The 26,904-nt window shown below is 41.1% G+C and overlaps 2 protein-coding genes across 3 annotated transcripts; one reads left to right on the plus strand and one right to left on the minus strand.

Annotated features, from left to right (window-relative positions):
• Nucleotides 1-2,007: 2,007 nt before the first annotated feature.
• On the plus strand, nt 2,008-18,353 carry mntb (MAX network transcriptional repressor b). 2 transcript variants are annotated; one of them, XM_034206514.1, is made up of 7 exons: nt 2,008-2,380; nt 5,222-5,623; nt 5,772-5,997; nt 6,087-6,128; nt 6,459-6,570; nt 11,654-11,846; nt 14,704-18,353. In XM_034206514.1, exons 1-7 carry the CDS (start codon nt 2,308-2,310, stop codon nt 15,477-15,479), a joined length of 1,824 nt encoding a protein of 607 aa, XP_034062405.1. In that variant the 5' UTR covers nt 2,008-2,307; the 3' UTR covers nt 15,480-18,353. The 2 variants fall into 2 exon arrangements, with proteins under 2 accessions (XP_034062405.1, XP_034062404.1); XM_034206513.1 differs by having other exon boundaries at nt 2,012-2,380; nt 5,222-5,997; nt 6,450-6,570.
• An 813-nt stretch (nt 18,354-19,166) lies between these two features.
• On the minus strand, nt 19,167-25,173 carry LOC117540077 (septin-5-like). The gene is made up of 11 exons (XM_034206516.1): nt 25,038-25,173; nt 23,283-23,657; nt 22,904-23,000; nt 22,650-22,736; nt 22,278-22,401; nt 20,491-20,625; nt 20,290-20,407; nt 20,058-20,159; nt 19,873-19,969; nt 19,522-19,664; nt 19,167-19,246 (listed from the first exon to the last, which is right to left on the minus strand). Exons 2-11 carry the CDS (start codon nt 23,604-23,606, stop codon nt 19,190-19,192), a joined length of 1,284 nt encoding a protein of 427 aa, XP_034062407.1. The 5' UTR covers nt 23,607-23,657; nt 25,038-25,173; the 3' UTR covers nt 19,167-19,189.
• Nucleotides 25,174-26,904: the final 1,731 nt, after the last annotated feature.

A 26,904-nucleotide genomic window follows, 5' to 3' on the forward strand; every position in this document is an offset into this window, starting at 1 on the left:
CACATGCATTTTTACGATTATCTTGAGTTGGATTTGTTCTTCTTTTTTTCATACAAATCTTACAAGCTCCTTTCTGGCTTGACAGTCTGGAGGGTACTGGTTTGTATGTGCAGGCAGAGCACATGTCGCGTTGGAGGCAGCTCTTTGATACCCCTGAGCTGCTGTTTTGATTGGTGCAGACCCTGTGATGTGGCAAAGGATATAGAACACTGATTCATGTCCAATCAAAGTCTGTTACCATGCAACAACACATACTCTCCATACATGCATCTGTGTACAGTACAATACAAATAAAACACTGAAACACCAAACATTCATCATAACACTGCAATACGATTTAGTTTTCCCCTGAGGGAGATATATTGCATATGTGAGCACTGCTGTTGCATCGTATCCTGTGTCACAGCCAACATTACTCACAGCAAACAATACTAAATGTGCAACTTAAAAATTAGACCAACATGCACCATACAACCACACCATATGGGGATAATGACATCCTTGTGATGCATATCATTATCTCAGTGAGTGTGACATAAACAGTGGGTGTGAGTGGGAAATAAAAAAGAAATCTGCAAATATTTATCATACTTTAACAAGTTGACAATTAACTTTGTACTTCCACTCCACTCCATTTATTTAATACCTTTAATTACTTTTCAGATTTAGATTAATGATGTGAAATATAATCAACAATGAAATACTTGTTTTACCCCTGGAGTAAAATCCACAAGCTACCCTGCAGCACACTAAGTTATAACAACTAGCTGCACCTTTCTGGCTTTGATAACCCTAATTAATGCATCAATAATTATAATCAAAACATATGATATACATTATTCTGAAATGGGCCAATCTGCATAATGACTACGTCTACTTGTGGCACTTTAAGTATATTTTGATGCTAACACTTTTGTCTTTTTTCTTGAGTCACATTCTGATTGCAGGACTTTTACTTGTAACAGACTTTTCCTACACTCTGCTACTTATACTTTTACTTAAGTACAAGATCAGAGTACTTCTCCCACCTCTGTTGTCAAGTTAATCATCATTTGTATGTTGTGCTAGGTTTTACACCAAGACAGTAGTAAACCCCGCCCCTCCTGCTGTGATTGACAGGTCTGATCCCGAGACAGCAGGGTGGCCAGTCACGCTCTCGCCATGCAAATGAGCCGCGCTCGGGCCGGGCGGGCGCCCATGTGGACCAGCACCATGCCTTGTTGTTCTGAGCGCTGATTGGCTGGCTGGCACCTGATTGTTCTTCATGCGCTGCGGGCCAGCGGCGAGAAGGAAAACATGGCGGATTCATGACCTGGACGGGACTTCACCTTATCGGTTCACACCGGTTCACACAGAGCCAGGAGAGTAGGACACTGTGCACGTTTTTCTCTATGAGTAATTAAACAGTAACATTTGGGAGCAGGGGTGGGAAGGAACTAAGTACATTTACTCAAGTAGGCTACTGTACTTCAGTAAAAATGTTGAGGTACTTTGCTTGAGTATTTCCATTTCATGCTACTTTTTACTTATTTATACTTCACTACATTTAAAAGGGAAATCATCTTATTTAACTCCACTACCTTTATTTAACAGCTTTAGGTATTTTTTACGAAATGCATTTCCAAATATAATAAACTAATGGATTCATTAAGTCACAAATGAGTCAAATTATTTAGAACTATTTGATCAGAATTGTGTTTGTCTACAACAGTAAAATGCTACTTGATGCCACAATATTATCTAGAAATGTACAATTATTTATTGTACTTTTTATACTTTAAGTACATTTTCTGATACTTTTGTACTTTTAATTAAGTACGAGTTTGAATGCGAGACTGAAGCACTTGAACAGTAATGTATTGGTACTTGTACTCAAGTAAAGAAGCCGAGTAATTCTCCCACCCGTTTGGTAGGTATAACTTTTGACTGCTGACAACACCGCGGAGCAGGATGGAGTGATGCGGTCACCGGGTTTTGCGTGCGGCCGTAGTAACAGGGCGGGGCAGGAATCCGGTGGGCGGACCTTAACGAGAACACGACTCGCCTTGTTGTGTGTATTCCCGTGCTCGCATCGCCATCTTGTTGCAATCCAATTTTTTTACGTATGCGTGGATCTACTTTCCGTTCGGTCGGATTAAAAATCGACCGTTTGCTCTCAGGAGAATCACTGGGCACGGGGATCTCGGGCCTGCGGGTGTGAACCGTGCATACGGCGCTTCTTACCAGGAAACTGCCCGCCCCTCCTCGGTCTTTTTCCTCCTTCCGTCCCGGGCCACCGGGTCGCCTGCCGAGAGGGTTTTACGCGCAATGAGCATCGATACACTTTTGGAGGCGGCCAGATATCTGGAATGGCAAGCCCAACAACAACAGATCACACGTGGTGAGTCCAAGAGCAGACTGGTGCATGGTGCTGAACCTACATAAGGACAAATAACACAGCCGAAACTGCCTTTTGGGGGGATCGTATCCCGTTACTATCAGCGACTGGGCTTGCATTTTCATCAGACCCGCCTATGATGAACGCACGCGTTTGTAGTTTGTGTTTATCTGGGTTCATGCCAAAAAAAGACGACTGTAGTCTCTGCAAACTCTCTGCTGTCCCCGACTCATTAATTGTTGCACACATTTGTCTCACCTTAATGCGGAAACAAGTCAAAGTTGTCTCGGAACTACTTTACGCGCACTTGGTGTGTGTGTGTGTGTGACAGTTTCAACACTGTAGTGACTCACTATACATCTGTGTGCGTGTATGTGTGTGAGAGTGTGATGGGGCTTAGCAGAGGAGTTCCTGTCAGTAACCGATCCATTTACATGTTGTATCTTTGTTCTAAAGATACAACATGTACAACTGTAGAGTGTGCAGTATACTTCACTTAAGCTAAAAACACATAGGTTTTTTAATATATTTCAAATGGAGTGATTCTCTTCATCGAAGCTTTACACCAGAGCGTCACATATTTGTTAATAGAGCCCCTGCAAAATGTATTTGCCCCCGTTTTGTCCATCGAGCACCGGCAGGGCGGTGTCTTTACATAATACCCTGACATTGCTGAGCTATCTTATGACACACACTTGGGCGGGCCCTCGCACACTCACCCTTCCCTTTTTGTATTTCTGCACGCCAGCATTAACATTTGTGTTCATGTTTCCAAACAGTTATTACACACACATGCGAGTTGTCAATCGACATAATAATAAGTGACTTAGTAAAAAGCTAGACGAGCAGAGTTGCTTTTTGTGTTTCTCCCTATGGTTTCTCCCCTATGATGACGTGTCAGACAACTCAACCCCCTCCCCCCGCATACTTACCCTACCGCGTGCTAGAATCCGCCCACAACGACCACGTGCACACTGCCCGCCCCCCCCTCCTAGGATACACACACACACACACACACACACACACACACACACACACACACACACACACACACACACACACACTCATCGTCCCCGCCCTACCCATTCAGTGTACTGACAGTGGCGGGTCAGAGAGAGAAAGGGGGCTAAGTAGGGCAGCCTTCCTGCTCACCCCCATCGCAACCCAGCCAGAAGTTACGTAATTTACCCCCACGTGCACTTAACAATATTCAGCATGGCATGTAGGTTGTACTACAAAATCTCAAGCAACATGTGCCGTCAGCAATGGTGTAAAGTTACTAAGTACATTTACTCAAGTAAAATCTTTGAGTAACTTGTACTTGAGTATTTGCAGTTTATGCTACTTTGTACTTTTACCACACTACAATTCAAAGGTATATGGTGTACTTTTACTCCACTACATGTATTTAATACCTAGTTACTTTGTAGATTTGTATTATGGAAATATAATCTGACATCACATTCACAAGCTACCCTGCAGCAATTAAAACGAGCTGCACCTTTACCAGCTTTGGTAACACATTAATGCATCAATCATTATAATCAAAACACATGTTATCAACAATCTGCAGAATGAGTACTCTTACTTTTGGTACATTAAGTATAAGGGAACACACTATTCCATTAGTGGAGCAACATAGTTTGTATTGCACGTCATCGCATTAACCTGTACAGGCCGTCCTGAAGTGCACTCTTCTGAGGGAACATTGCATCATCAGGGGCTGCAGTTTCATGTGGAGAAGAAACAAAAGTGTTACTTAACAGGCAGCCAGCACTGTTGGGATGTGGTGTTTCTATTTTCTTTGATAATGGCTGAGCTGTGTGTTGCATGTCAGAGGAATCCCTGGGATCTTCTCTGTCTAATGTGGCTGTTTCCATGGAAACAGAGGGCTTTCCACATTGCTTTGAGTCTTCCCGGTACAGTTTGCAATAACTGCTCACTTAACACTTACGGTGTGTGTGTTTGCATCTGCATACTTTACATAAGCACAGCGTGGGAACATTCCTGTCCCACGATGTGATTCAAAACATTTTGTTGGTGTGTTTCTGTTTGCAATTCAGTGATGCTTCATGTGGTCATGATGGTCCTGACGTAACTCAGCTGCTCGGTGAGGAAACGGTCAATTCACGGATGGGTGGGGGGGGGGGGGTCTCTTTCCAGTCAGGAAACGGATGCAGACATGATTTCTGTGATTATGTTCCCCTCCGCACAATAAGAATCTGTGATGATGACATCATTATTTTTGTGTAGAGTAGTGCACGTAGTGTTGGGATGAATACAACACCAAAGTGACATCTTCTCTGAATAAGTGATTTGTAGCACAACAATTTAAAAAGTACCTGAAGGAAACTTTAATCATTTGTTGGATTTAGGTTGACAAATTACAAGTTTTTAAAATGATTTGCGTGTGTCTTTGCATCTCTTTTGTTAAGGCAATAGTCCAGTTTATCTATCATCTGAACCAAGAGTAGGTTTCCCATACTGGTTCAACCACAGGACTGTTCTTAATGGCAAACAACATATGTTAACTAAGTGAAAAGTAGAGGTGATGCACGTAACAGCATTAGAGATGCAGACATTGCTCCATTGAGAAGATTGTTCAATAAACCAGGATGTGAGCTAACAAGTGACGAATACATTTATTGTGTCGTGCCTATTGGACCTTATATTGATATATAGGGTGTCACTAATATCTAAAACTTCTTTCAATTGGTCTGCCCCTTATGTACATTTGACTCTCGTCCACTCTTATCCTCTTATCCTCCCTACATTTTTTGGTGTTATCCATTATCCCCCACTGCTCACTTATCTTTCTGCTTCTCTATTTCCTGCTTTCCACAGAGGAGGAGCAGCGCAAAGAGAAGCAGCTCATCAACAGGGAGGCGGAGTCTATGCGCGTGGAACTTGTGACCTCGTTGTCTCAGCCAATTAGAGCCAATCACGTTACTTGGGGAAATGACACTCACCGCCAACAGCCGTATCACCACCCTGCACTCCCACCCCCCTCTCTCCCATCTACTCAAGTCCCCATCACAGTCATACCAATGGTCCCAGTTGTCACTACCACACACTCGGCCCCGCCCATTAATTTCACAGCGCAGATTGCAACGTCGCTCAATGGCTCGCCACCAGCCAAGAACCTTTCCTTTCCTCCACAGCAGCAGCAGCAGCAGCATCATCATCATCATCATCATCATCCCCATCCCACCTCTCCTCACCTGTTGTGCCCCCCCCCACATAAAAGTAGAGACTAGTCTACAGTTAAAGGTAGAGACCAGTCCTCTGATAAAGGTAGAGACCAGTCCTCTGATAAAGGTAGAGACGAGTCCCCTGATTAAGGTAGAGACTTGTCCCCTGATAAAGGTAGAATCTAGTCCCCTGATAAAGGTAGAATCTAGTCCCCTGATAAAGATAGAGAGTAGTCCGCAGATGATTGGTGCTCAGCCCAGCCAATCACAACCTCAGATTCAGATTCAGTACACAACCTCCATCAGCACTAATGGCTCCGGCTCTCAACATGCACTGGTTCCCCATCAATCTCCACCTTCATCTCAGCCACGGTCTAACGGAGTACTGGACGACCTGAGGGGGCTGGAAGGGAAGAGGAGACCAGGGGGGTAAGTCTGTGTGTGTCTGGTAAAGTTGATTTAAGTGTGTTGGTTGGTTAAACCTTTTTATTTAAAAATATTTTATTTTGTGTTTTCAGAGCTGGGACCAGAGAGGTGCATAACAAACTGGAGAAGAACAGGTTTGTCATATTAAACTTCTCATAGTTTAGTTAGTCTCAAATCAACATGACATTATGAAAAGAAGCCCTGTTTTTTTTACCTTGACCACTACATACTCACAAAGTTATATAAAATGTTAGCAGCCAAACACATAGCATTTCCTCAACTGAATCCTTCTCAAACGTGCAACTTTTGGATCATGAGGTCTCCTTAAATAACTAAAACGTGGTTAATCTCTTGTGCAAATGATGGACTTACTAATGACTGGTGAATATTCTCCAAGACAGTAAGCTAAAGACACACGTAGCATAAGTTTGACCCTTTCTCGTTTCTGACTCTTGGCCCTTCAGGCGAGCGCACCTCAAAGATTGTTTCGAGACCCTGAAGAAGAACGTTCCAAATGTTGACGAGAAGAAAACCTCCAACCTCAGCGTTCTCCGCAGCGCTTTGCGTTACATACAGGTAGAGTTTCAAAACATGTTCTTGCTTTTCCAGCATGGTGAGGCTATTGCCTTAACATACTGGTGCTGTACTTTAAATATTTGTAGGTAGCACTGACTTCTTGTTTTTCATCCTATTGTTTCTTTCTTCTTGTTTCTTTCTCTGGTATTTAATTGATTGGTTATGCTCTGTGGAGAGCACAGGCTTTGGTCAGTGTAATTGGTCAACAATACCGGTTTCATAGCTATTAACACCTTTGTGTTTTTAGTCTCTTGTGACTGTGATATGGTAAATGAGACTAGAAGAAAGCAGAGAATAAATCCTGTGTTCCTGAGTTTTTACAATGTAAGACTTTACACATGGACTTTGCTTTTCTTGAGAACATCATTTTGCATAATAAGCATTTCAGTGAGATTATTGTCCAGTGGAAGTTTTGTAACTCCATCCTGTAGTCATGTATTGTCTTCCAAGTATATAACAGAAAAGGAACTGATTGTCCCAATAATGAACACATTGTAAAGGATCAAAGTGGGACATTTGTGGGGAAAGATTTGTGGCATATTGTAGTTGTGTAAATAATTGGAATTGTGTTGCTGGGGGCGGTGAGGTGGAGGGATCTGTGTAGCCTGAAGAGCCACATTTTTCAGTCTTAAAAGTAGACGAGGGAGGATTCTGCATTGACATGATTTGCAGATGGATTTAGTGGTTCGTTTTTTGTGATTAAAGGCTTCATGATTTGAGTGGAACATATGCAAAGGAGGGTCTGTGGAAAAGACAAAACAAGACATCCTTTAGCGACATGCAGGGGTTTGTCTTTGACATGAGCTGATGAGGGTTTTTGACATACTGCCCAACTAGCTCGAAGTTCCCATATTAAGTAAAGGGAAACAAGAAAAAACAAATACCAACATCATAATTGTTGTCGGTAGTAGTAAGGAGTCACTCAGTCAATAAATCAATTAGTTTGTCGACATTAATGTAATGACCGAAAGTTAATCAACAACAAATTTGATAACTCAGTAATGATGATCGATGTCAATATGTAGTATCTGCTACTGCAATGTATGGATGTTCTTGTTATTGCTGTATTCTTTGTGATTATAAATTGGACATTTTAGATTCAAAACTTGCTCCCTGTGGTTCGAGGGAATTTATTTCGTTTTACTATTTTCTGTATTTTAAAGATTCAGCAAGATAATGATGTTAAAAATACTATCAGTTTATGTGAAACCCAATGTTTGTTTCTCTCCTTCAACTTCATTACATTTGAAGAAATGTGTCACACGTGAAAAACGTGAACTAAGATGCCTTATTTGTGTGGAAGTGAAATGAACCTGCAGCATCCTGCAGGGTACACGCAGGCTGCTGCACAGTCTCTCACTTTAAAGTACTTCATTTTTATCCTGGTGTTAGCTGTGTTCTCTGTTCATGAATCACAAATCCAGCCCAAAACGTTTTCATTGGCTGCACTGGGTGCCAGAGTCTGGCATGGTGAATGCACAGTGCCAGACAGGCTTTCACACAAAAAATATTAGGCTTTACAATATCACTGATTTAGATGTTAAAAACACTGCATCACCAAAAAACACACCTTTTTTACATTTCGGATTTCTTCATAAAACAAAAACATTTCTCTCACATGCTGCCCGCCTGCATTTAGTTCATTTTAGTTTAGTATTTTGTGGGTTAAAAGACCGGGTGCAGGGACTGAATCTTACATTTGGACTACAGACTTTTGCAATCAATACAATTTGATTCTACGTAGAGTCACTAACATAGCGGCCAAAGTGCCTACATTTTTTAGCTGATTGTCTGTGCTTTGCATATTTCCCCTCCACCGTCTCCTCTGATAATATAATCAGTTGGTTTTATTTAGACAAGCGACTCCCCCCTTTCCCCCACCTCCCCTCTCAGTACCTGTCCTCATGTAAACCTCAGCCTCTCCCTCTCTCTGTGCCACGTGAGATCTGAGCACATGGCTACTGCAAGCCCGGTGACGTCACCGTTCGAGGCTGCAGAGAGACGGTGATAGGTACCGGCTGCAGCAGCGTTACCATGGTTATAACTGTGGAATAGGTACAGATTTTTGCCACAGCTGCATTCAGACATTTTCTCTGTCTTTTGACCCTCGTCTGTCTTAACCTCTTTAATCTCTTCTTCTCTGTCCGTCTCAACCTGTGACTCCTGTATGTCACTTGGTAACCATAGCAACAGGTGGCAGGTGGCAAGAGCACTGTGGTCCACCCCTCCGTGTTTGTCTAGTGTGAGGGTGTGTGTGTGAAAATAATTAAACCAATCATATTCTGGTAATTTTTGTAGATCGTTATTGGTGATTGAGGTCAGCTTCCAGGTCTTAAAGAGATTCCCTTTACTCCTTATACATTCATACATCAACCTAGTGATGATCACATGTCGGCACAGATGCGTGTGTGATCAGCCAAATGTCATCAGACTTGGGTCATTTTCACCTTTTTGTTCTAGAGATGGTGTCTTTAGATGAACGATAAAAGAGGCATAGATGAAGCAGAGGAGGAGGGGGAAGGGTGTCGAGGGAGCGATGGATGTGGGAGTACAAGGAGAGGGGGTGTGCGATGGAAGTGCAGACGGGGGGGTTGGAAGTGAGCTGGAGCATCAGACGGGCAACCACCCAGTCACAGCTCTCCTTATATGTGATTACCTCTCTGCTCCACCCAATTAGATGGCCCCTTATGTTGTTTTACAAACTGCTGCTCAAGCAGCCAAATCCTTATGGAGGAGGTTGCCAAGGAAACTGCTATGGGTGACAGCTGTTTCCTTGGTGATTTGCTGCAACCTTAATGGTGTCTGGGTTTGTAGACCTTGAATTGATGTTCATGGATGCACATGTGCACACACTGGAGCAGAGGTGGTTGCTCTGTATCTGGCTTCAGATAGGATGTCTGTTTCAAAGAACATCTGTTGACCGTGTGACCGCAAGTGTGTCAGTAAGGATATTCTGAAGTGGAGGTATATTCAGATGTCAGTGTGAATGTGAATTTGATCGATTCATCTACCTGAGGCATGATGCACGGCAGGAGGTGGCCTTTGGGGCGTGATGCGGTTGATCCCACCATGCAAAATAAAGATGTGGTTCTCTGACAGAAAAACACAGATTTTCCAAGTTTTTCTCATGTAAGTTTATGAGTTGAATGTGTTTTTATTCTTGTGAATAACTGACATAGGACACATGTTACAAATTCTGGATCTGATTTGCAGTAATTTCTACCTCCTCTTCACTCCTGAACTTTAAAGCACATAGATGGGTGTGGTGTTAGATGAGAGATGGTGAGCTGTCTGGATTGGTTACTGTAGCAAACGGGGCCGGTAGCAGTGAGGAAAGCAGGCCTGCTGAAAGTAACTGGCTTCGTTCACTGTAGTGAGTGTCCTGTTGAAGAATCATGTGCTTATTTGATATCCTCTCCCTCCTGTATTTGCATACTTTGTTTCTCTTTTTGGTTGTGCCAGTAGGACAGGAAACTGTTTCCGCTATGTTTTCTCAATATATATATACTGTATATGTTGACTATTTAAATAAGATTGATATTCAGTTGACTGAAATGAACAACTGTCTTATTGGGCCATTGCAGTTTAAACAAAAATAACTTGGTAAGGGGAGGAGAGTAATATTCCATCTAAAAATAAATGTTATTTTCACCCAAATTGCCCTTATACGACTTGTAGTAATGACATAACCAGCCGGACACAGCAAAAACCAGGTTTCTGTTTCTGGTTAAAAGCATCGCCCCTTCCTTTTCCCCCCCTCTCCATGCCCCTCTACACCTACTCATTTTCCTCCCTGTACCTCTACCTCTCCCTCCTCCCCCACATTCCTCTCTAGTAATCTGTTAATGTCCTTACCCCCGTCATACTGTTTGGTGTTCATGCGTCAGCTGACCCGCACAGAAACTCGGTCACAGAGACGGCATGGTGGAGCTGGAAAAGCTCTTCCCAAATCTTTCAGTTTAGTCTTCTTTTCTGCGTTTCCTGCTGTGTTTGTCTTCCTAGTTTATTTTGTAAAACTACAGAAACACGTGACAAGTCTGAGCTCACTAATCATACTTTTCCTCAGTCTTATGTGACTGTAATGTTCATGCTGCAGTAATTAATCTATATCAGAATTGTTGGATTATCTTGAACTGAGGTGATTTGTGGAAATGGAAAAAGGAAGGATGTTTATTCTCAAATTGACCCTGTTTTTGGAAAGACAAGCGTGATATCCAGGAAATGGGAGGAGCTTAGGTTGATGACACCAATGAAAGCAGTGTGAACATGCTTGAATTTGCATGCGTGCCTTCCTGTTGCTGTATGAAGTGCAGAGCACAGGGAACATTTTGTTTCAGGATTGTGCAAACTGGTAGAAATGTGGGAGGGGCCAAGGCTGCACAGAGAAAGAAAGTAGATTCCTTTTCTGTCACAGTGCCAGTTCTTTGAATGATTTAAGATTAATACTAGCTTCCTAACCGTTTCATAAACTTTATTCTAGTAGTAACGCTTGCCTCAGATTCAACAGGCTTCCATTTCCCCTCCTGTTTTTGAAAATTGAATCGCCCTCTTTCCTGTTTTATGATCTTCTCCTCTTTTCCGTGTTAATTTGCTGTTGCCTGTGTGAGCTATTAATGCAAACTCCCTCTTCCTCCTTCTTTTTCATATTAATAACTCGTGCCCAGTTTCAGTATTTCAGGGGGTATAATCCCTCTAATTCCCTCAAGCTTTTATTACCTCTGCAAACTTAATCAACAGCAGCTTAATAATACAAAGGGAAAAAAACAAAGTTGTATTGATCAGAACTAACCACATGACTGAGGGCGGTATTTTTTGTTAATAAGAAACTCAGAGCAATGAATGTCAATAATTCTGTGGAAATCAATATCACTCAGCAATAACAATAATTAGCATGATAATGAAAGCCATTGTCGATGATATTGTCTGGCCTTTCTTTGTTTATTCAGACTGCAGCTGAATACAGGCTTGTTTCTACAACCATGTTCCTATCACGGTTTCTTTATTATACCGTGATTGTCTATTTGAAGTGTCTTTGAGTGATTTTTTGATCATTTCTCATCTGCTTTCTGTGTCTCTCTGGAAGACTCTGAAGCGTAAGGAGAAGGAGTACGAGCACGAGATGGAGCGTCTGGCCAGAGAGAAGATCTCGACGCAGCAGCGGCTGGCCGAGCTGAAGAACGAGCTCAGTCAGTGCATGGACGTCATGGAGATCGACCGAGTGCTGCGACAGACCATCCAGCCCGAGGACGACCAGGCCTCCACGTCCACTGCCTCAGGTACAGCGCTGACGGACTACTTCTCACACACATTCATCCATAACTTATATACCTTTCTGTTAACTTTTGCTTTTTAGTTTGCACACTATTTTCTTTCTCCATGAACTGTGGAGTTTCTTTGGGAGTTTTTCCTTGTGAGGGTCAGAGCAGAGGACAGAGGGCGTCATATTCTTAATCTGTATAAACCATAAAGCTCAGACAAACGTACATTTGTGATATTGGCCTATGTAAATAAACTTTGATGGATTGACTTTGAAAACTGATCACAAGAGGTGAATTAACAGATAAAGCTTTATTTCTAGAGGCATATGCAGGCCCAAAAGAGTAAGTGGTAGTTATATTTGAATTTCAGTTTACCTCGGGACTTTGTCGCAATGGAATCTTTTTCAATAACACATTAAGATAAGATGGTACTTTAACGATCCCCGAAGGGAAATTCAGGTGTAATGGCAGGAACAGAACAAGAATGAAACACACATGAGAATAAACACCGGGATAATAACAATAAAAGTAAAGCAATTCAACATTTAGTGAGTTAAACTCCGATGAGGTGAATGTACATATAAAGATATGGACAAGGTTAAGTGTGTATATATATATTGGAATGTGCAGGTAGCAGTGCGGGGGGAAGTCCTATGTGCATACACATTTACTGATAATACACTCATTCTGACTAGCTGGATCGGTTAGCAGTGACAACAGGACCATTTTATGATATTACATTTTTATGTCTTAAGTTTCATTACACGTGCACATACTACGTCAGCAGCATGCCGGTAGACTGCACAGCTGAGGGAGCTTACAACAAACATGTCAGCTTTTTGGAGTTATTTCACGCTTGCTTTGCCAGCGAGTTCTACGACTACTTGCAATATCTGCAAAGTTAATGCCTGGAGGGCTGGCCGTAGCAATGCTAGTTATAACACAACCAACTTAATAAAGCACCTAAAGAAGCATCCTGCCACGATTTGTTTACCAAGTCTATGGTGCACAATTTCCCTTCAATTAAGTTAACATTTTTCAATGCTTTGACTTTAAGTTTGCCAAAGTTAGGAAAGTAATGTTCTGCCTGATGACCCATTACGCATAAAATAATGATCCAAAGAGGCAGCTTATTATTAAAACGCTGGTTTCAGATACGTACTCTGTATCGGAACTGAAATGTAATCAGTGCATCTTTATTATTTAAAGGGGACCTATTATGCAAAATCCACTGTTTCATGTCTTTTATATACACATGTGTACCCTGTGTGTATAAATATTCTGAAGGTTTCAGGAAAAAATATTCATTCACGTTTTTTCCTGATCCTTTTATATAAAAACCTGTCTGAAAATGAGCTGATCAGATTTTGGCCACTTTATGATGTGATAACGTTTTTTTGTCTTGTGTAACCATTAGCCAATCACCAACCAAGGTAACCCCCCCCCCCCCCCACACCTTATCACCTGAATCTCCTCCTGAGCACCATTGTGTTTTTTTAATCAAATATCTCTGAGGGGCGTTGCAACATCGTTGCTTGCTTTAAAAGTAGCACAATTCATAATGCCAAACCTTGGAAAGTATCTAGATATCCCTGCCCTAATGCCAAAGTAACTGGCAACTGAATATGTTTTGCCGTTTGATGTCTATGTCTGGACCGCTGCGTATTAAGGACCGCAGCTCCGTGTTGAGGGTTTCTGCCCCGTTGCTTCTCCGCTGTTTTCTTGTCTCTCTTGTCTTTTTCTTTTCTTCACTGGGGACTCATCAGCCACTAACCATTCATCCAAATTACTGTGCTCTCCAAATATATTAAAATGAATATTTAAATCCTCCATGTTGCTCTTAGACGGTAGACAACGGAAAACTAAAGACAGGCAAACAGTTTGAAAGGCAAACAGTTTGAAAAGCAAACTGTATACAGTTAAATCGACCAGACTTCTTTCTGCAGATGTGATAGTCCTTAACAACGGTCAATAAAGCCTTGACAGCGGGCTGTACTACTGGATTAACAATGTGTCACGTGTTCTGAATTGACCAATCAGAATCGAGTATACAACTAAGCCATGTAATAAGCACATATAACACATACAGATGGCACTATCTTATTCAATGTTACATGTATGTAGACCACTGCATTTACTTGGTCACTTACAACATTCTCTGCAACATTTAGCGTGTTTTATTTTTTGACATGTATATAGTTTACTTCATCTGCACATTGGTCTTGCAACATAATCTTGCACTATTTTATTTCTGCTCTGTTTCTTTTTATTTATATATATATATATAGCTACTGTGCATATGACAATAAAGCCTTTTCCAGGTAGGTTTACACATACGAGGAATTTTCTATGGTGCGAAAATAAGTAGTAGGAGAAGGTGATATATATATATATATACATGTGTGTGTGTGTATATGTATATATATATATATATATATATATATATATATACATGTGTGTGTATATATATATATGTATATATGTATGTATGTATGTATATATATATATATATATATATATATATATGTATGTATATATATACATATATATGTGTGTATATATATATATGTGTGTGTGTGTGTGTGTGTATGTGTATATATATATATATATATATATATATATATATGTGTATGTATATAACGATTGAAAAAACAAATACAGACTAAAGACAAGTATTTAAATATGCATAAAGACGATAATAAAGGCAAGTATTTAAATATGCATAAAGACGATAATAAAGGCAAGTATTTAAATATGCAAAAAAAGCATAAAAAAATGTGTACAGTGAATATTTGACAAACTGCAGTGTATGATATTTCAAAGTGGAGGGCTGTGCTGGATCATGATGACTAACAGTTTCCTCTCTGTTCCACAGAAGGAGAAGACAACTTTGAGCAGGACATTGACGATGATGACCCGGCCCCTCCTGCTCCCCCCTCCCTCTCCAAATCTCCCGTTATACATGCCCAGCAGCTGCTCACCTCTCACCTGTCCATCCAGCACGCCACCCTGCCTCTGGGGGTCCTGACCACGTCCTCCCCCTCCGCCCCCCCTCAAGCCATCGCACCGGCGCCAGGCCCGCCCCCTCCACAGCTCGCACATCCCATCCAGCAGCTCCAGCCCACCGTCATCGCTCATGCTGCCATCTCCCACCCGTCAGTCATCCAGGCTGTCAATCACGGCCTGCCGTTGAATCTCAAGCACCTAACACATATCGCCCCGTCCCCCGGCCCCATGTCCTCCATGTCCTCCATGTCCTCCATGCCTCAGACAATCGCTCCAGGTGCTCACCAGCAAATATCTGCGCAGCCCATCGGACACATCACCGTCCACCCCTTGGCTCACCTGCAATCCCACCTCCCGACTCTCTACCCCCAGGGTGTGTCAGTCTCCCAGCCCACCATGATGGGACACATCACCCACACCTTCACCCATCACACCCTGCCCCACGTCCATGCTAACCCTCAAGCTAACACTAACGGAGCCCAGATGAACAGCACAGCCGTCATCAGCCAGGGGCACCCGTCGCTAGGGAAACCCACAGCAGTCCTGGCCCCCCACCCCCAGCTGGTTGGTCAGGCTGCGGTCCTCAACCCTGTCACCATGGTAACAGTCCCAACCTTTCCTGTCAGCACGCTCAAACTGGCCTGAAAGATGAACAAAAAAAGAAAAGTGGGAAAGATTCTGAACTGAACTTCCGGATGAATTTTCACACTTGTCAATAATCACTAGCAGAGAATCTCTGACGAAACATTCACCAGGAAAACATTGTTTTGTCTGGACCACGTGTGACGAATATCTCCAGAGATATTTCAGTCTCAGCTCGTTCGTTTGTGAACATTGACGCAGAGTCGGTGGGTGAGGCCATTGTTTGTGAAGATAAGACTGTGACATTTGTCTGCGCTGCAAAGACAGGAACTCTGTTTGAACTTCCTTTACACCAGAAGCACTAACATTATAAGCTCACACTCAGGCATCTAAGATTTACCTTTACCATTCATCCACTCATCGAGGGAAAACGCACGAAAGAGAGGGATTTGTTTGTCGTGAGGTTGTTGCCGTGGTGATACAGTATGCGCTTGTTTTTGTGTTCATATAATCATGACGTCACGTGGGACATCCTGGAGAAAAGCTGTCACTGATGTGTTTGAGAGCAGAGGAGGGATCTCGCTGATCCGAATGAATTACAGAGAAGTGTGATCAAATATGAGGTGCACCACATTACATGGCCAGATCTGCAATTACAAAGAGAAAGACCAAAAGAAACAACTGAATCATCTTTATGTGTGATTTCTGTTCAGCTGACAGCTTCTGATCATGTGAGCAAGTGTCCCATTCAACAGTGGAGTTATTTTATCCACTTCCCCTTTGGCTCTCTTTATGGAGGACTCTAAAACAGTGGAATGTTTAAAGATTGTAATATGAGACTCGATATTGTCTTATCTGTTGGATATCATAATATCGGACAAGCATTTTCCTGGTTTAGGCTGCATTACTGTGAGGTGATTTATTTTGTACAAACCAGAAAATAATCTCTGTGAATATTTTTTTAAAGCACTGCTGGTCAATACTAATTGGTCAAAATAGTGTCCCCTTTAAAGGGTAGAAGAAGGGTATAGATAACATGGTTTGCTTAACATACAGAAGCCTCTGTTTTAGTGGCCTTGTGGAGAAGTCTAGAGACAACATGACCTTTGCCTGTTAGTTATTGGAGATTTGATTTCCTTGTAGGAAGTCGACCAAACAACACATTTAAAGGTAGAGCAACACGTTAAAGATAAGCAGTCATAAAGTCTGAGAAAGACTTCAGACTAATGCCGTCAGTTATATGTATAAAGATAGCACATTCCACTTTTGTCCCACAGAGAAAGGCTCGACCATAAATAAATGGCATGTTTGTAAACCAATCAAGTCCTGTAATAGACTGTCTGGACATCAAGCTGAACAAAAATCTAAATTGTCACAAATACATGACAAAGATGAGAAAAAAAACCTTACAACTGCTCTCGAAACACTCAGTGACAGGTATCCTATTCAGGGCTACGCAGGTTTTCATCCTCTTCACTCTAAAGCAACAGCTCCCCCTGCTGCCTCATACTGATGCTACACATGCGCACACACACATACACACATACACACACACACACATACACAACACAATGGGGGCACAATGCAAAGATAATGCACAGGCTTTAAAATGTGTAAAAACAAAGAGACTGTTGAGTCTAAAAGAACTCTTGGCCTTTTATAACATAACACATCTTAACTCAAGTAAAAAAATAAATCCTGAGTTGTGTACTGCATTATATTACATACAGTATGGGACTTTGGTCACATGATTAAATCAAAAATGCTGGGAGGAGTTGAGATGTGGATGAAAGCTCCAGAAGAGATTTGGAAATAGCTCTTTAAGCGTGAGAAGAGTTTACACTTTAATGCCATTTTGTGAAGGATAATTTGGCAGAAATAGGACCCTTTTTGTATATCAAATTATAGCGAACACAAAGCCAAATCTTCTGCTCCAGACCAGAAAATGTGTTGAAACCCACTTGTCTTTGCGTATGTCTATGTATGTTAATGTGCACACACTCAAAATGGCTTCACAGCCTTCTTGCCAGCCTATACATGTCACACCATGAAATCTCCCATCAGTGTATGTCCTCTGCTGTGTCTGTGTGTTATGTCTGTATATGTAACTGTATTCAATATGTTTTATATCCTGTACTATAGTTATCCTACTGTACCTGTAGCATGGCTGTTTTTGGTTCTGCAGTTTGCCCCGTGCATGATGGAGTGTGTGCGTGTGTAGCAAGCAAGCTATTTTTTTACACAGAGGTGATTTATGGGATGAGTCTGTCTGGGTGCTATCGTGTGTGCCTTAACTCAGTTTTACTGAACACTGTGACAACTCCGGCAAAACACGAACACAATGAGCGAATGGAAGAGACAAATATTTACTGTCATGATTGGATTTTTTAAAGTTTTTAAGTTTTCCATTTTGTGAGATGGACTGAGACAATGAGTGGAGAAAGTAAATAAGAAAAAGAAAAAAATATGATCTTTTCTGGATAACATAATGTCTAATATTTGAGTTTTGTAATATTTGTATGTATGAAAGTTTTGTAAATTTGTGATTGTTTGCACGTTTTGGCATATGAGTGTGTGTCTTAAAATTTTAAATTCTTGTTTCTTTTTGGTTTTGTTGCATGTAGATTGCCGCTTAAGTTTCTTTTGTATAAACGTTTTGTTTTTTGTTTCTTTTTGGGACCATGTACAATACTGTATAACGTGGGCAGGATCTTGGACCTCATGCTACATTGATATTATATATGAATATAAAAACATGTTTTCCCTATGGAGAAAGTTTTAAGTTATATATCGCCTGTACACTTTGGGCTGCCTTTTAGATCTAACTGTCCACTGTTAAAGATAACAATGATGATAATGGATAAAACATATTAATGATGAAGAATTTTGCTGATTAAATAATAAAGATTCTTAATAAATCTTATTACATTTACAACACATCTTGCTCCTGTATTTATTTATTTTCTCCTTTAACAACATAAACCATCTGCAGTTTGAATGTTTTTTTATTGAAATGTTTCACTTGTCCATACAAAACATCTAAACCTAAAGATTAAAAATAAAAAAACATAAAAAAACAGTTGATTCAAAAGTAGTATAATATGAAAAATGTTTATACATTTAAGACCCAACTATCACCTCACTACAATGTCCCCTAGATGGCAGCTTTACATCCTTATCAAGGTTACTACAAGAGAAGCATTTGATTAAATGAATAGAATAAAAGTAATAATTAATGTGAAGCAGCCGAAAAACTCTCTTTGGAAGAAGTGAGACCTGAACATCTTGAACACAACCCTTTTTACATTGAGGGTTGTTTCTAATTAGCTTTTTGACTGATGTTTATTCATCTAATTGGATCTCTGGGTGTGTTGTTGGGATTATGGAGTGGTGGCTCCTTTTAACCATAGCACCTTTTTTTCAGAGACCCACAGAAATGTTTGTGTGATCCTGGAGGACCATGATACCAGCCTTCATCACTTTAAGATGGTAAGTAAGTCCATTAAACAAGGACCCTAATGTAAATGAGTTCCATCTTCTTTTTGCTCCTCATGCATCAGAAACGGAGCTTCCTCTGTGTTCCTGGTTGCTCAGAAACCGTCTCTCTGGCTTTGATTCATGTGCTGCTGGACTCTCTACAGCACCTCCTGCATCCTCCTCAGCTACAGAAGGTAAAGTAAAGGGAGTGAGTGTTGATTATGACCTCTGTAACCAAATTAATGAAAGAAGGAGTTAGTAAGAGAAACGTACCGATGAGCCTTTGCGTCTAGGTGTCAGCTGCAGCCAGCGGCAGGGAGGAGTCTGCCACGCTGCGATCCTGATGCATGACACTACAACCCGCAAATACATCAATAAGAGCTGCCTGAGCATCTACCTCCATCATCACATAACATATATATTTTCAGAAATCAATTTATATTTAAAATGACTTGAAAACAAATCCCTCTCCTAGACGCAAACTTGTAACAGGTTAGTGTATTGTAAATAATAATCGAGACTTGTAAACATAGGGATGCTAAAAAATAAGCCATTAGAGAGAATCGTAGGCTCATCGAAAGATTTCCATCAATCAAACTGTGTAGGTGTGAAACCTGACTCCACCCACCTCCATGCGCGTCATATTTGAGATGCACTGGGCTCTGTAATTTTCATAGTGTGTCTCGCCCGTTTGGTCTTTCAGGTCCTGCATATGGGTTTTCACCAACATGTTCCTCAGCAGCAGGAAGTCGGAGTGAGCCGGGTTCTCCACTGAAATTAAACGACAACGTGTTACCAGATCACACTGATGTTCTCATACATACCAGATTAAAAGAAATGCATAAAGATGATGCAAAAATCAAGGTGACGCCCAACAAATGTCCAAAGCTGTTGTAAGAGCTAACCAAAAGAAAAAGTGAAGACACAAACTTCTCTGTAAAACATTTGAACAAATATAAAAGTATTGAGAGTGTGTTACCTTCTACCACACCCCAGGGATAGACTCGACCTCTGACCTTGTGGCCGTCACTCTCCACCTGAACATTACTCCCAATTACTGCAAACGGGATGCTGTCCTGCAGGGAGAAGCCACACAACAGTGAACTGTTTAACATTGAAGAGCCATTCAATTTTAAAGAGAGAAATTCAAGTAAATTGAATAACCTTGAGTAATTGATCCTGTTTTTTTAAGTCTTCATCCTCATCTGAATCACACTCAGGAAACTGATAGATGTTGATCCCAAACTGCTCAATCTGCTCTCTGATCTACAGTACATGAACACATAACGAGAGATTAGAGAATGAAAGAGAGAAATTGACAGAAATACAATTGAAAAAAAGATATCTTCAATACGTGAACTCTCCCTGACTGATGTGTGTGTTTATGATCTCATACCTTCATCTTCTTTCTCTGGACCTCTGCTTCGGTCAAGCTGTCTGCCTTGGCCACTACAGGGACTATGTTGACTTTGTTGTGCAAGGCCTTCATACACGCCACATCCAGAGGTCTAAGACTGAGACAAAACAGTAATGTAAGTGTCAATGCACACATGCAGAAACATCTTTTATGTGCAAAAGTCAAAAGATGTTAGCGTACCCGTGGCCATATGGAGAGATGAAGTAGAGGCAGCAGTGGACCCTGTTGTCCTGGATGTTCCTTCTGTTCAGTCCGCTCTCATCTCTGAAGTACTGTTCGAACTGCTTGTCGATATAATCCTCTAATGGCTTCCAGCTGATGCAAACAAACAATCTCTGTCAGTCAAACAACAACAACAACCCTAGCGTTCAAAATAAAACTTAACTTTTAGATTTTCTATACATCTCCATGTGCCTCCATGAATGCATTTCCATCTGATTTGTGTTGGTGTATTGTATACCAAGTAAAAGTTTGTATATATTTATTTTCCTGCCAATGGTGTTACCTCACTGTAATTCTGTAGTTCCTGATTTTATGTTGTATTAAATGCTGCTAGTGTTGAGAGCAAGTGGTGTAACATAGTATTCATATGAAAACGGTTGATCAAAGTCCCCAGAATTAAATCACATGAAGACACATGGGGCAGGGAGGTTAAAACAAGCGCTCCTGCCTGGAAACTCTTGCTCCCTCAGGTTACTTCACTTAATGAGAACTTATATGCTGCCTTCCTCCCTTTGGGCTGAAGTCCAATAGTCAATTTAGCTTAGGAACCTTCCTAAAGGAGTGAAATGACCCGCAAGTCCCTCAGTGGCAGCCATGATAAGAGCCGTTCGAATTCTCTAGATGATAGGAAAGGAGGTTTCAAACTTCCTTTATAACCTCCTTTAGCTTAGGAACCACTGGACCTCCCTTGACGAAAGGAGAGGAGAAAATGCTTCCTCACAATGCCTTGCAGCCGCAGCATTTGCCGTCACACAACAGTCGGCCGTTCACGGAAACAACCGATTATGACCGAGAAATGATATCATGAAAGTTACGGTGCTTATTAAGCTTTTTAAAACGTATGTGGTAAGTTGCCAAAGTGCTTTGTTTTGAACGTTCATCAGTATTATAATCAAAAAGAGAAATATGAACGTTAGTTTTTACTGAAATGATCAAATAAAGTCAACATCTCACAGTCTTTACTGAGCTGTGTGGGGTTTGTTCAACTTTTAAAAGATGTTTGAATGGTGATGTACACAGTGATAGATGTTAAGGACTAACGTTTATAATAAATACATTTGTATTTATTTTAAGATCTTTTAATAGTTCATACAATCATACGTATTGGGATCATTTGTATTAATGTGGACCGGAGGGAGAGGGTGACGAGCATAAGTTTCACTTTCCTTTTTTATTTCAATTCCAACTTTGGTGATGAAGAATATGTTTCTCTGTTGTCCACGTTCATAAAGCATAAAGCAACAGCATCAGAGCACGGTGCAGAGTCTCTAGATGAGTTTACAGTAGTCCCTCGTTCTTATTGAACATCCATGTTGTAGTCCGCTGTATAGAAAACTGTAGTTTCCATAGTTTCCCCAAAGCAGCAGACGCACATTCATGACGTCCGCTGGTGCATCATAAACACGTCGGATAGTGAAAGTGCATTCGGATTCTCTAAAGTACCGCAGTCTCTTCTCCTAAATCCTTTTGAATTCTCCTATCCACTATCCCTTAACCCCGTGACGTTTCACTCAGAGGTCAAGGAATAGACGATAGGGTTAGACGTTAGGAGCTGATTTTTGGACTATCTGACCACAACCCAGGTCTCCTTTTGTTTGACCTCAGTCATGATGTGTGCTTCCTGTGAGTTTATTAACACTCTAATGACTGACTTATTTAATTATCACACTATATCTGTTGAGATGTTTTGTCAATGAGTATGAAGGAGGAGAACATATGCAGGATAAGCATGTTGATGACCTCACCTTCCTGTCTCGTTGATGGAGTCTCCAAACCCTGGTGTGTCGATGACGGTGAGCCTCAATTTGATTCCTTTCTCTTCGATGCTAACTGTATGTGTGAGAATGCCCACAGTTTGATTGATCCGTTCTGCAGACATATACAAGTGCAAAGTAATCAAATGTGTGTATGGGCAACAAGCCGGACACACACACACATCCCCCAGGGTAAGAAAGGAGTAGTAGCAGCAGTATAAAAATGACATAGGCATCATGTAAATAGCCACATGGATCCTACAATTTATCCTAGAATTAAGGACTTTTTTTAATTTAAAATGCAATTCTTATTTTTTTATTAATAAAATATATTACTTTGGAGAAAACCTGGGCTCATCTCACCTTCTGCATTGGGAACCTTCCTGTCTTTGTAGAGGTCCGTGAGGAACAAACTGTTGATAAGTGTGGATTTACCGAGGCCAGATTCTCCTATGGGAAGAGACAGCCATGACTCTGATGCTTCTGAATAACTTACTTCAACATATATAGTAACACAACTATAACAACAAATAAAATGCTTCTTCACACATAAAACAAGATGACAAAAGACCACACTCCTACTAATCAGATATATCAACAAATAATGGTTAACTCACCTGCCACCATAAGGGTGAATGTGAAACCTTTCTTCACCGTCTTCCTCTGAACCTGGTGGGGCAATGTGGCAAAACCAACATAGTCCTTTTCCTGATCCTATAGAAATAAAACATAACATGTATTTATGTGCATATGATTTGCATCCTCAAAAGCTTCACAAGTCTGAGCTGCACTGCAAAGCATAATGGGAAAATGTCTTATTGATTATGCACACAACTGTCCTTTTAAGGGTTGAGTCTGTTTTTCAAGATAAGGTAAATGTAAGGTTTTCTAAAAAAGAAATAGATGCAAGAAGAATGTAGGATGAGTTCAGAATCATGTACAGACGTTGGAAATGAATGACAAACCATATATAACTAAGGCTCTTCCGAAACACACCTCTGCAGATTCATAGGGATCAAAGCGTCCCCATGGGCTGTGAGGACGTGAGGCCGGGCTGTGAGGACGCTCCATGGACGAATAAGAGGCGAACTGCCTCCTCAGCTGCAGGGGCTGAAACTCTGCGTCAGTTCTCACACGAATTGGTCTTTGAGGGACAGTCGGGGATCCAGAAGCGTAGACGGGGATGGGACGGGGCAGAGAGGGAGTCCCGGGGAGGCTGGGGAGTCTGCCGTTCGGTGCTGTCCCGCTCCCGTCTGCCTCATGGTGGTCTTCTGTCTTGTTCTGTTCGCCAGGCTGAGACACGGGAGGCAGATCCCTCATGGCGTACGGAAACTGAGTGTCCTCCTGGTCCTCGATGGACAGATTGGACAACTGTGACAGGGGGAAGCAGTTCAACACTAAGGTTACACACTAAGGGTTTTATATATGGACTATCTTAAGTCTCAATGGTAAGTCACTTGTGATTCTAATTTCCTATCTGCATGGAAAAATGATGGCCCAATAAATGATTTAATCTTGAGTCCAAACTAAGCAATTACAGTAATGATTGTTATACACTAGATTACATTACATTTAGATTACAATTGTATATAAAGTGACTTAAAATAAGTAATTATTATTGTGTCTTTTGTTGTAGTGACAACCCTTTCTTCACTAATTAGCCCTGGCTTGTGATCCCATTATATCCCATTAGAGGCCTTCATCCATCTGTCAAGGGGCCAATTGTGGGGAGGTTGGGTAACACTAGGAAGGAAGGAGTAGGTTTTTCACATGATTTTAGGGCAAATCTTTCAGTGTGTTGCTTATGCACACATAGCTTGTGGGTAAAAAAATATCAGGGCCATATGACTGACCAAGCGCTCCACACCTGCTTTGGATGGGTCACAGTTCATTTCCCCACAGAGGGACTCTACTGGTTTTCGTGAAAATAGGAGGACAGCAGAGCCTCCACACCTGCTTTACAAGAAATTAATTTTCCCGGTGTGAAGATGGCAGAAAGAACAACACAGTGCTGCTGGCTTGATCAGGGTTTATCTGGTCCCTTTACCTGTCAGCTCTCATTACCCACAAAGCTTTGCAGCAGGCTTAGCCCAGCTTCTAATGCTCTGACAAGGTGGGGGGTGGAAGACTTAATTATTTAACACACACACACAAGCTATTAACACAATCACTAACAACTATTCTACAAGTGTGTCCTACCTCCTTTTCCGAGAAAGTTGCTGTTTTTTGAGCAAAGGACAGCAAATATAAATGGAAAAAATAAATACAAATACATAGAGAATTGTTGTATAAACTGGACAATGAGAATAACAATGCATATGTCTGTAAACAAATGTCCATAATGTACCAATCCTGCTATCAATAAACAACATTTTAAATCAAACCGCACACATTTTAAGGTGACATGACAGAACACTGTTGGAGTATAACAACATTGTCTTTCATAGTTTGTCACAGACGGGCAGGTGTGTACTGACAGAGTTCTAACAACATGTTGGACACAAAAACATTCTTATTTATGCATAGCATCTTATCTTACTAACAACTACATTTCAAAGGCAAACCATGAACCTAAGTTGCTTAACGATAACCATGAATATAAATGCCAAACACGTATATAAATCTCTGCAGGAACATTATAGGCTGCTTTTATTGATGTATCATGTAGCTGAGCATTCAACGTTGCAGAGACCATCGGTTATTTTTGATAAATCGGTGAAGCAACCTAGTTGTGTATAAATGGTGACGTACCTTTCTTAGTGCTGCGGAACCTGACCGGAGACGACATGTGCTGCATGTTGCTGCTGGCTTACACTACAATGTGAGTGTTGCCGAAAAATACCAAACTATAGAAGAACTAATACAATGTGTTGTTGAGACATATGGTGTGTGGTGGTGTTTGTGTGTGTGCTGAGCTCCGGCTGCAGCCCGCTCAGTGTAGCCGCTCTGACGTGGTAGTACCAGAGGGAGCAGCCCGGTGGTGTGAATCAGGCAGGTCAGGATGCTAACAGGTAAGCTACTGCTACAACTACTAGTAATAATTTATAATAAACAATAATAATAACAACAATAACAATAAAAACAATAATAATAAACGTAACAAGGATTATAATTATTACACAGCTGCTACTACCTACTTTTTCATATTGATGAACATTGCGCCAATCCTATGACATTTAAGCTAGTTTCCATCTCTTTGGCCCTAGGCTAAATTAACCCACTTTAGGACTGTTTTTTCCGACATGCAATAGGAAGAACCTTCGGATAAATCGTAAACTTCACCTCAGCGTGGTTGTCCATGTTGTCCCTGTTAACTTTTTAGCTCGCTCTTATTTATTAACTTCTCAACTGTTCACTTGAATGCTGAGTTTATTTTTGAAAAGTAACGGCGGGCTAGGTGCCGTTAGTCCTCGATTAGCCCTTTGTCATGTTTACAGATGTTTCTGTTTAACATTTTACCAAGGTCGTTCACATCAGTATATATTTCTTTTTATTAAATTACAGTTGTGCTTTTATATGTTCACAGCTCAGTATTTCAGACAAAGTGTAAAACGTTTAAACAGAAAATACACAAGGCATTGAGATACATAATGCACAGAGCAGTGTATTTTACAGTACAAAGTAGGGCTGCTCAATTAATCGTATTTTAATCGCAATTACGATTTTGGCTTGCAACGATTATGAAAGCAACATAATCGAAATTAAACGATTATTTTTTTTAATTTATTTTGTTATTGGTTTTTCAGTTGAATTATACTTAAAGTTCAACTGTTAAAAACATACTGTTCACATATTTTTTTTAAATAAATTGATATTTTCAAAGTAAATGGATAATCGTTTTTTAATAATCGTGACAGGCCCGGTTCTACGGGGGTGCATAAGGGTGCATTGCACCCTCAGTTGAGTCGTTATGCACCCTCATTTGAAAAATTAAAAGTGAAAGATATTACATATATAATAACAATAGTAATAGTAGTAATAATAATAAGGAGAAGAAGAATATAGTTGAAATAAAATAAATTGTAATTGTGGTTAAATAACATTGTCTGCTGCATTTATTTGGTCAATTTAAACGGCAAGTAACGTTATGTCAGGTGCGCGTGACCTGTGCCGCTGCGCGTTCGTCATATGCAAGGTGCTTACACTTACACAGCAGTCAATGATGGACATCAGAAAATGGTTAAAACAACCATCCCTTATCGCCAGCAGTAACACTGCATCTACTGCAGGTAATAACCGTCCAGATCATGGGGACATTACGTTACCCGCGGCCACTGTCGTGGACACTAACGTACTCCCGCCCGCCTCGCCGGCTTTGCCCGCCTCGTCCACGGAGGCGGAGCAGCCGTCTTCGTTGCCCCAAACACGCCACCCCTCGGCGGCCCGCAAGAGGACCTCGGCAAAACAGAGCCTGCCCAGGTATATTTAAAAAGTACCTAACTCGCCTGTACAGTGGGGTAAGGCGCTCATTTTGCAGCTCATGGTTTCAAAACAGAGATTGGCTGGAATATTCATGTGAAAAGATGCCATCTTCTGCTATGCCTGTAGACATTTCGGTCTTAAAAGGGGAGTGATTTGTAAAATATCCATAAAGAAAAATCTGTTTACAGTTCTGTTT

Source organism: Gymnodraco acuticeps, unplaced genomic scaffold, assembly GCF_902827175.1.
Source record: "Gymnodraco acuticeps unplaced genomic scaffold, fGymAcu1.1, whole genome shotgun sequence".
NCBI classification, from domain to species: domain Eukaryota; kingdom Metazoa; phylum Chordata; class Actinopteri; order Perciformes; family Bathydraconidae; genus Gymnodraco; species Gymnodraco acuticeps.

Excerpts from the sequence above, each read along its gene's own strand:
- LOC117540077 (XM_034206516.1), bottom strand. The coding sequence starts at position 23,606 with ATGAGGGATCTGCCTCCCGTGTCTCAGCCTGGCGAACAGAACAAGACA. Across the intron at positions 19,970-20,057 it reads AACAGGATCAATTACTCAAG|GACAGCATCCCGTTTGCAGT; the intron begins GTTATTCAATTT and ends TTCTCCCTGCAG. Across the intron at positions 19,665-19,872 it reads TCCCTGGGGTGTGGTAGAAG|TGGAGAACCCGGCTCACTCC; the intron begins GTAACACACTCT and ends GTTTAATTTCAG.
- mntb (XM_034206514.1), top strand. The coding sequence starts at position 2,308 with ATGAGCATCGATACACTTTTGGAGGCGGCCAGATATCTGGAATGGCAA. Across the intron at positions 6,129-6,458 it reads AACAAACTGGAGAAGAACAG|GCGAGCGCACCTCAAAGATT; the intron begins GTTTGTCATATT and ends TTGGCCCTTCAG. Across the intron at positions 11,847-14,703 it reads CTCCACGTCCACTGCCTCAG|AAGGAGAAGACAACTTTGAG; the intron begins GTACAGCGCTGA and ends TCTGTTCCACAG.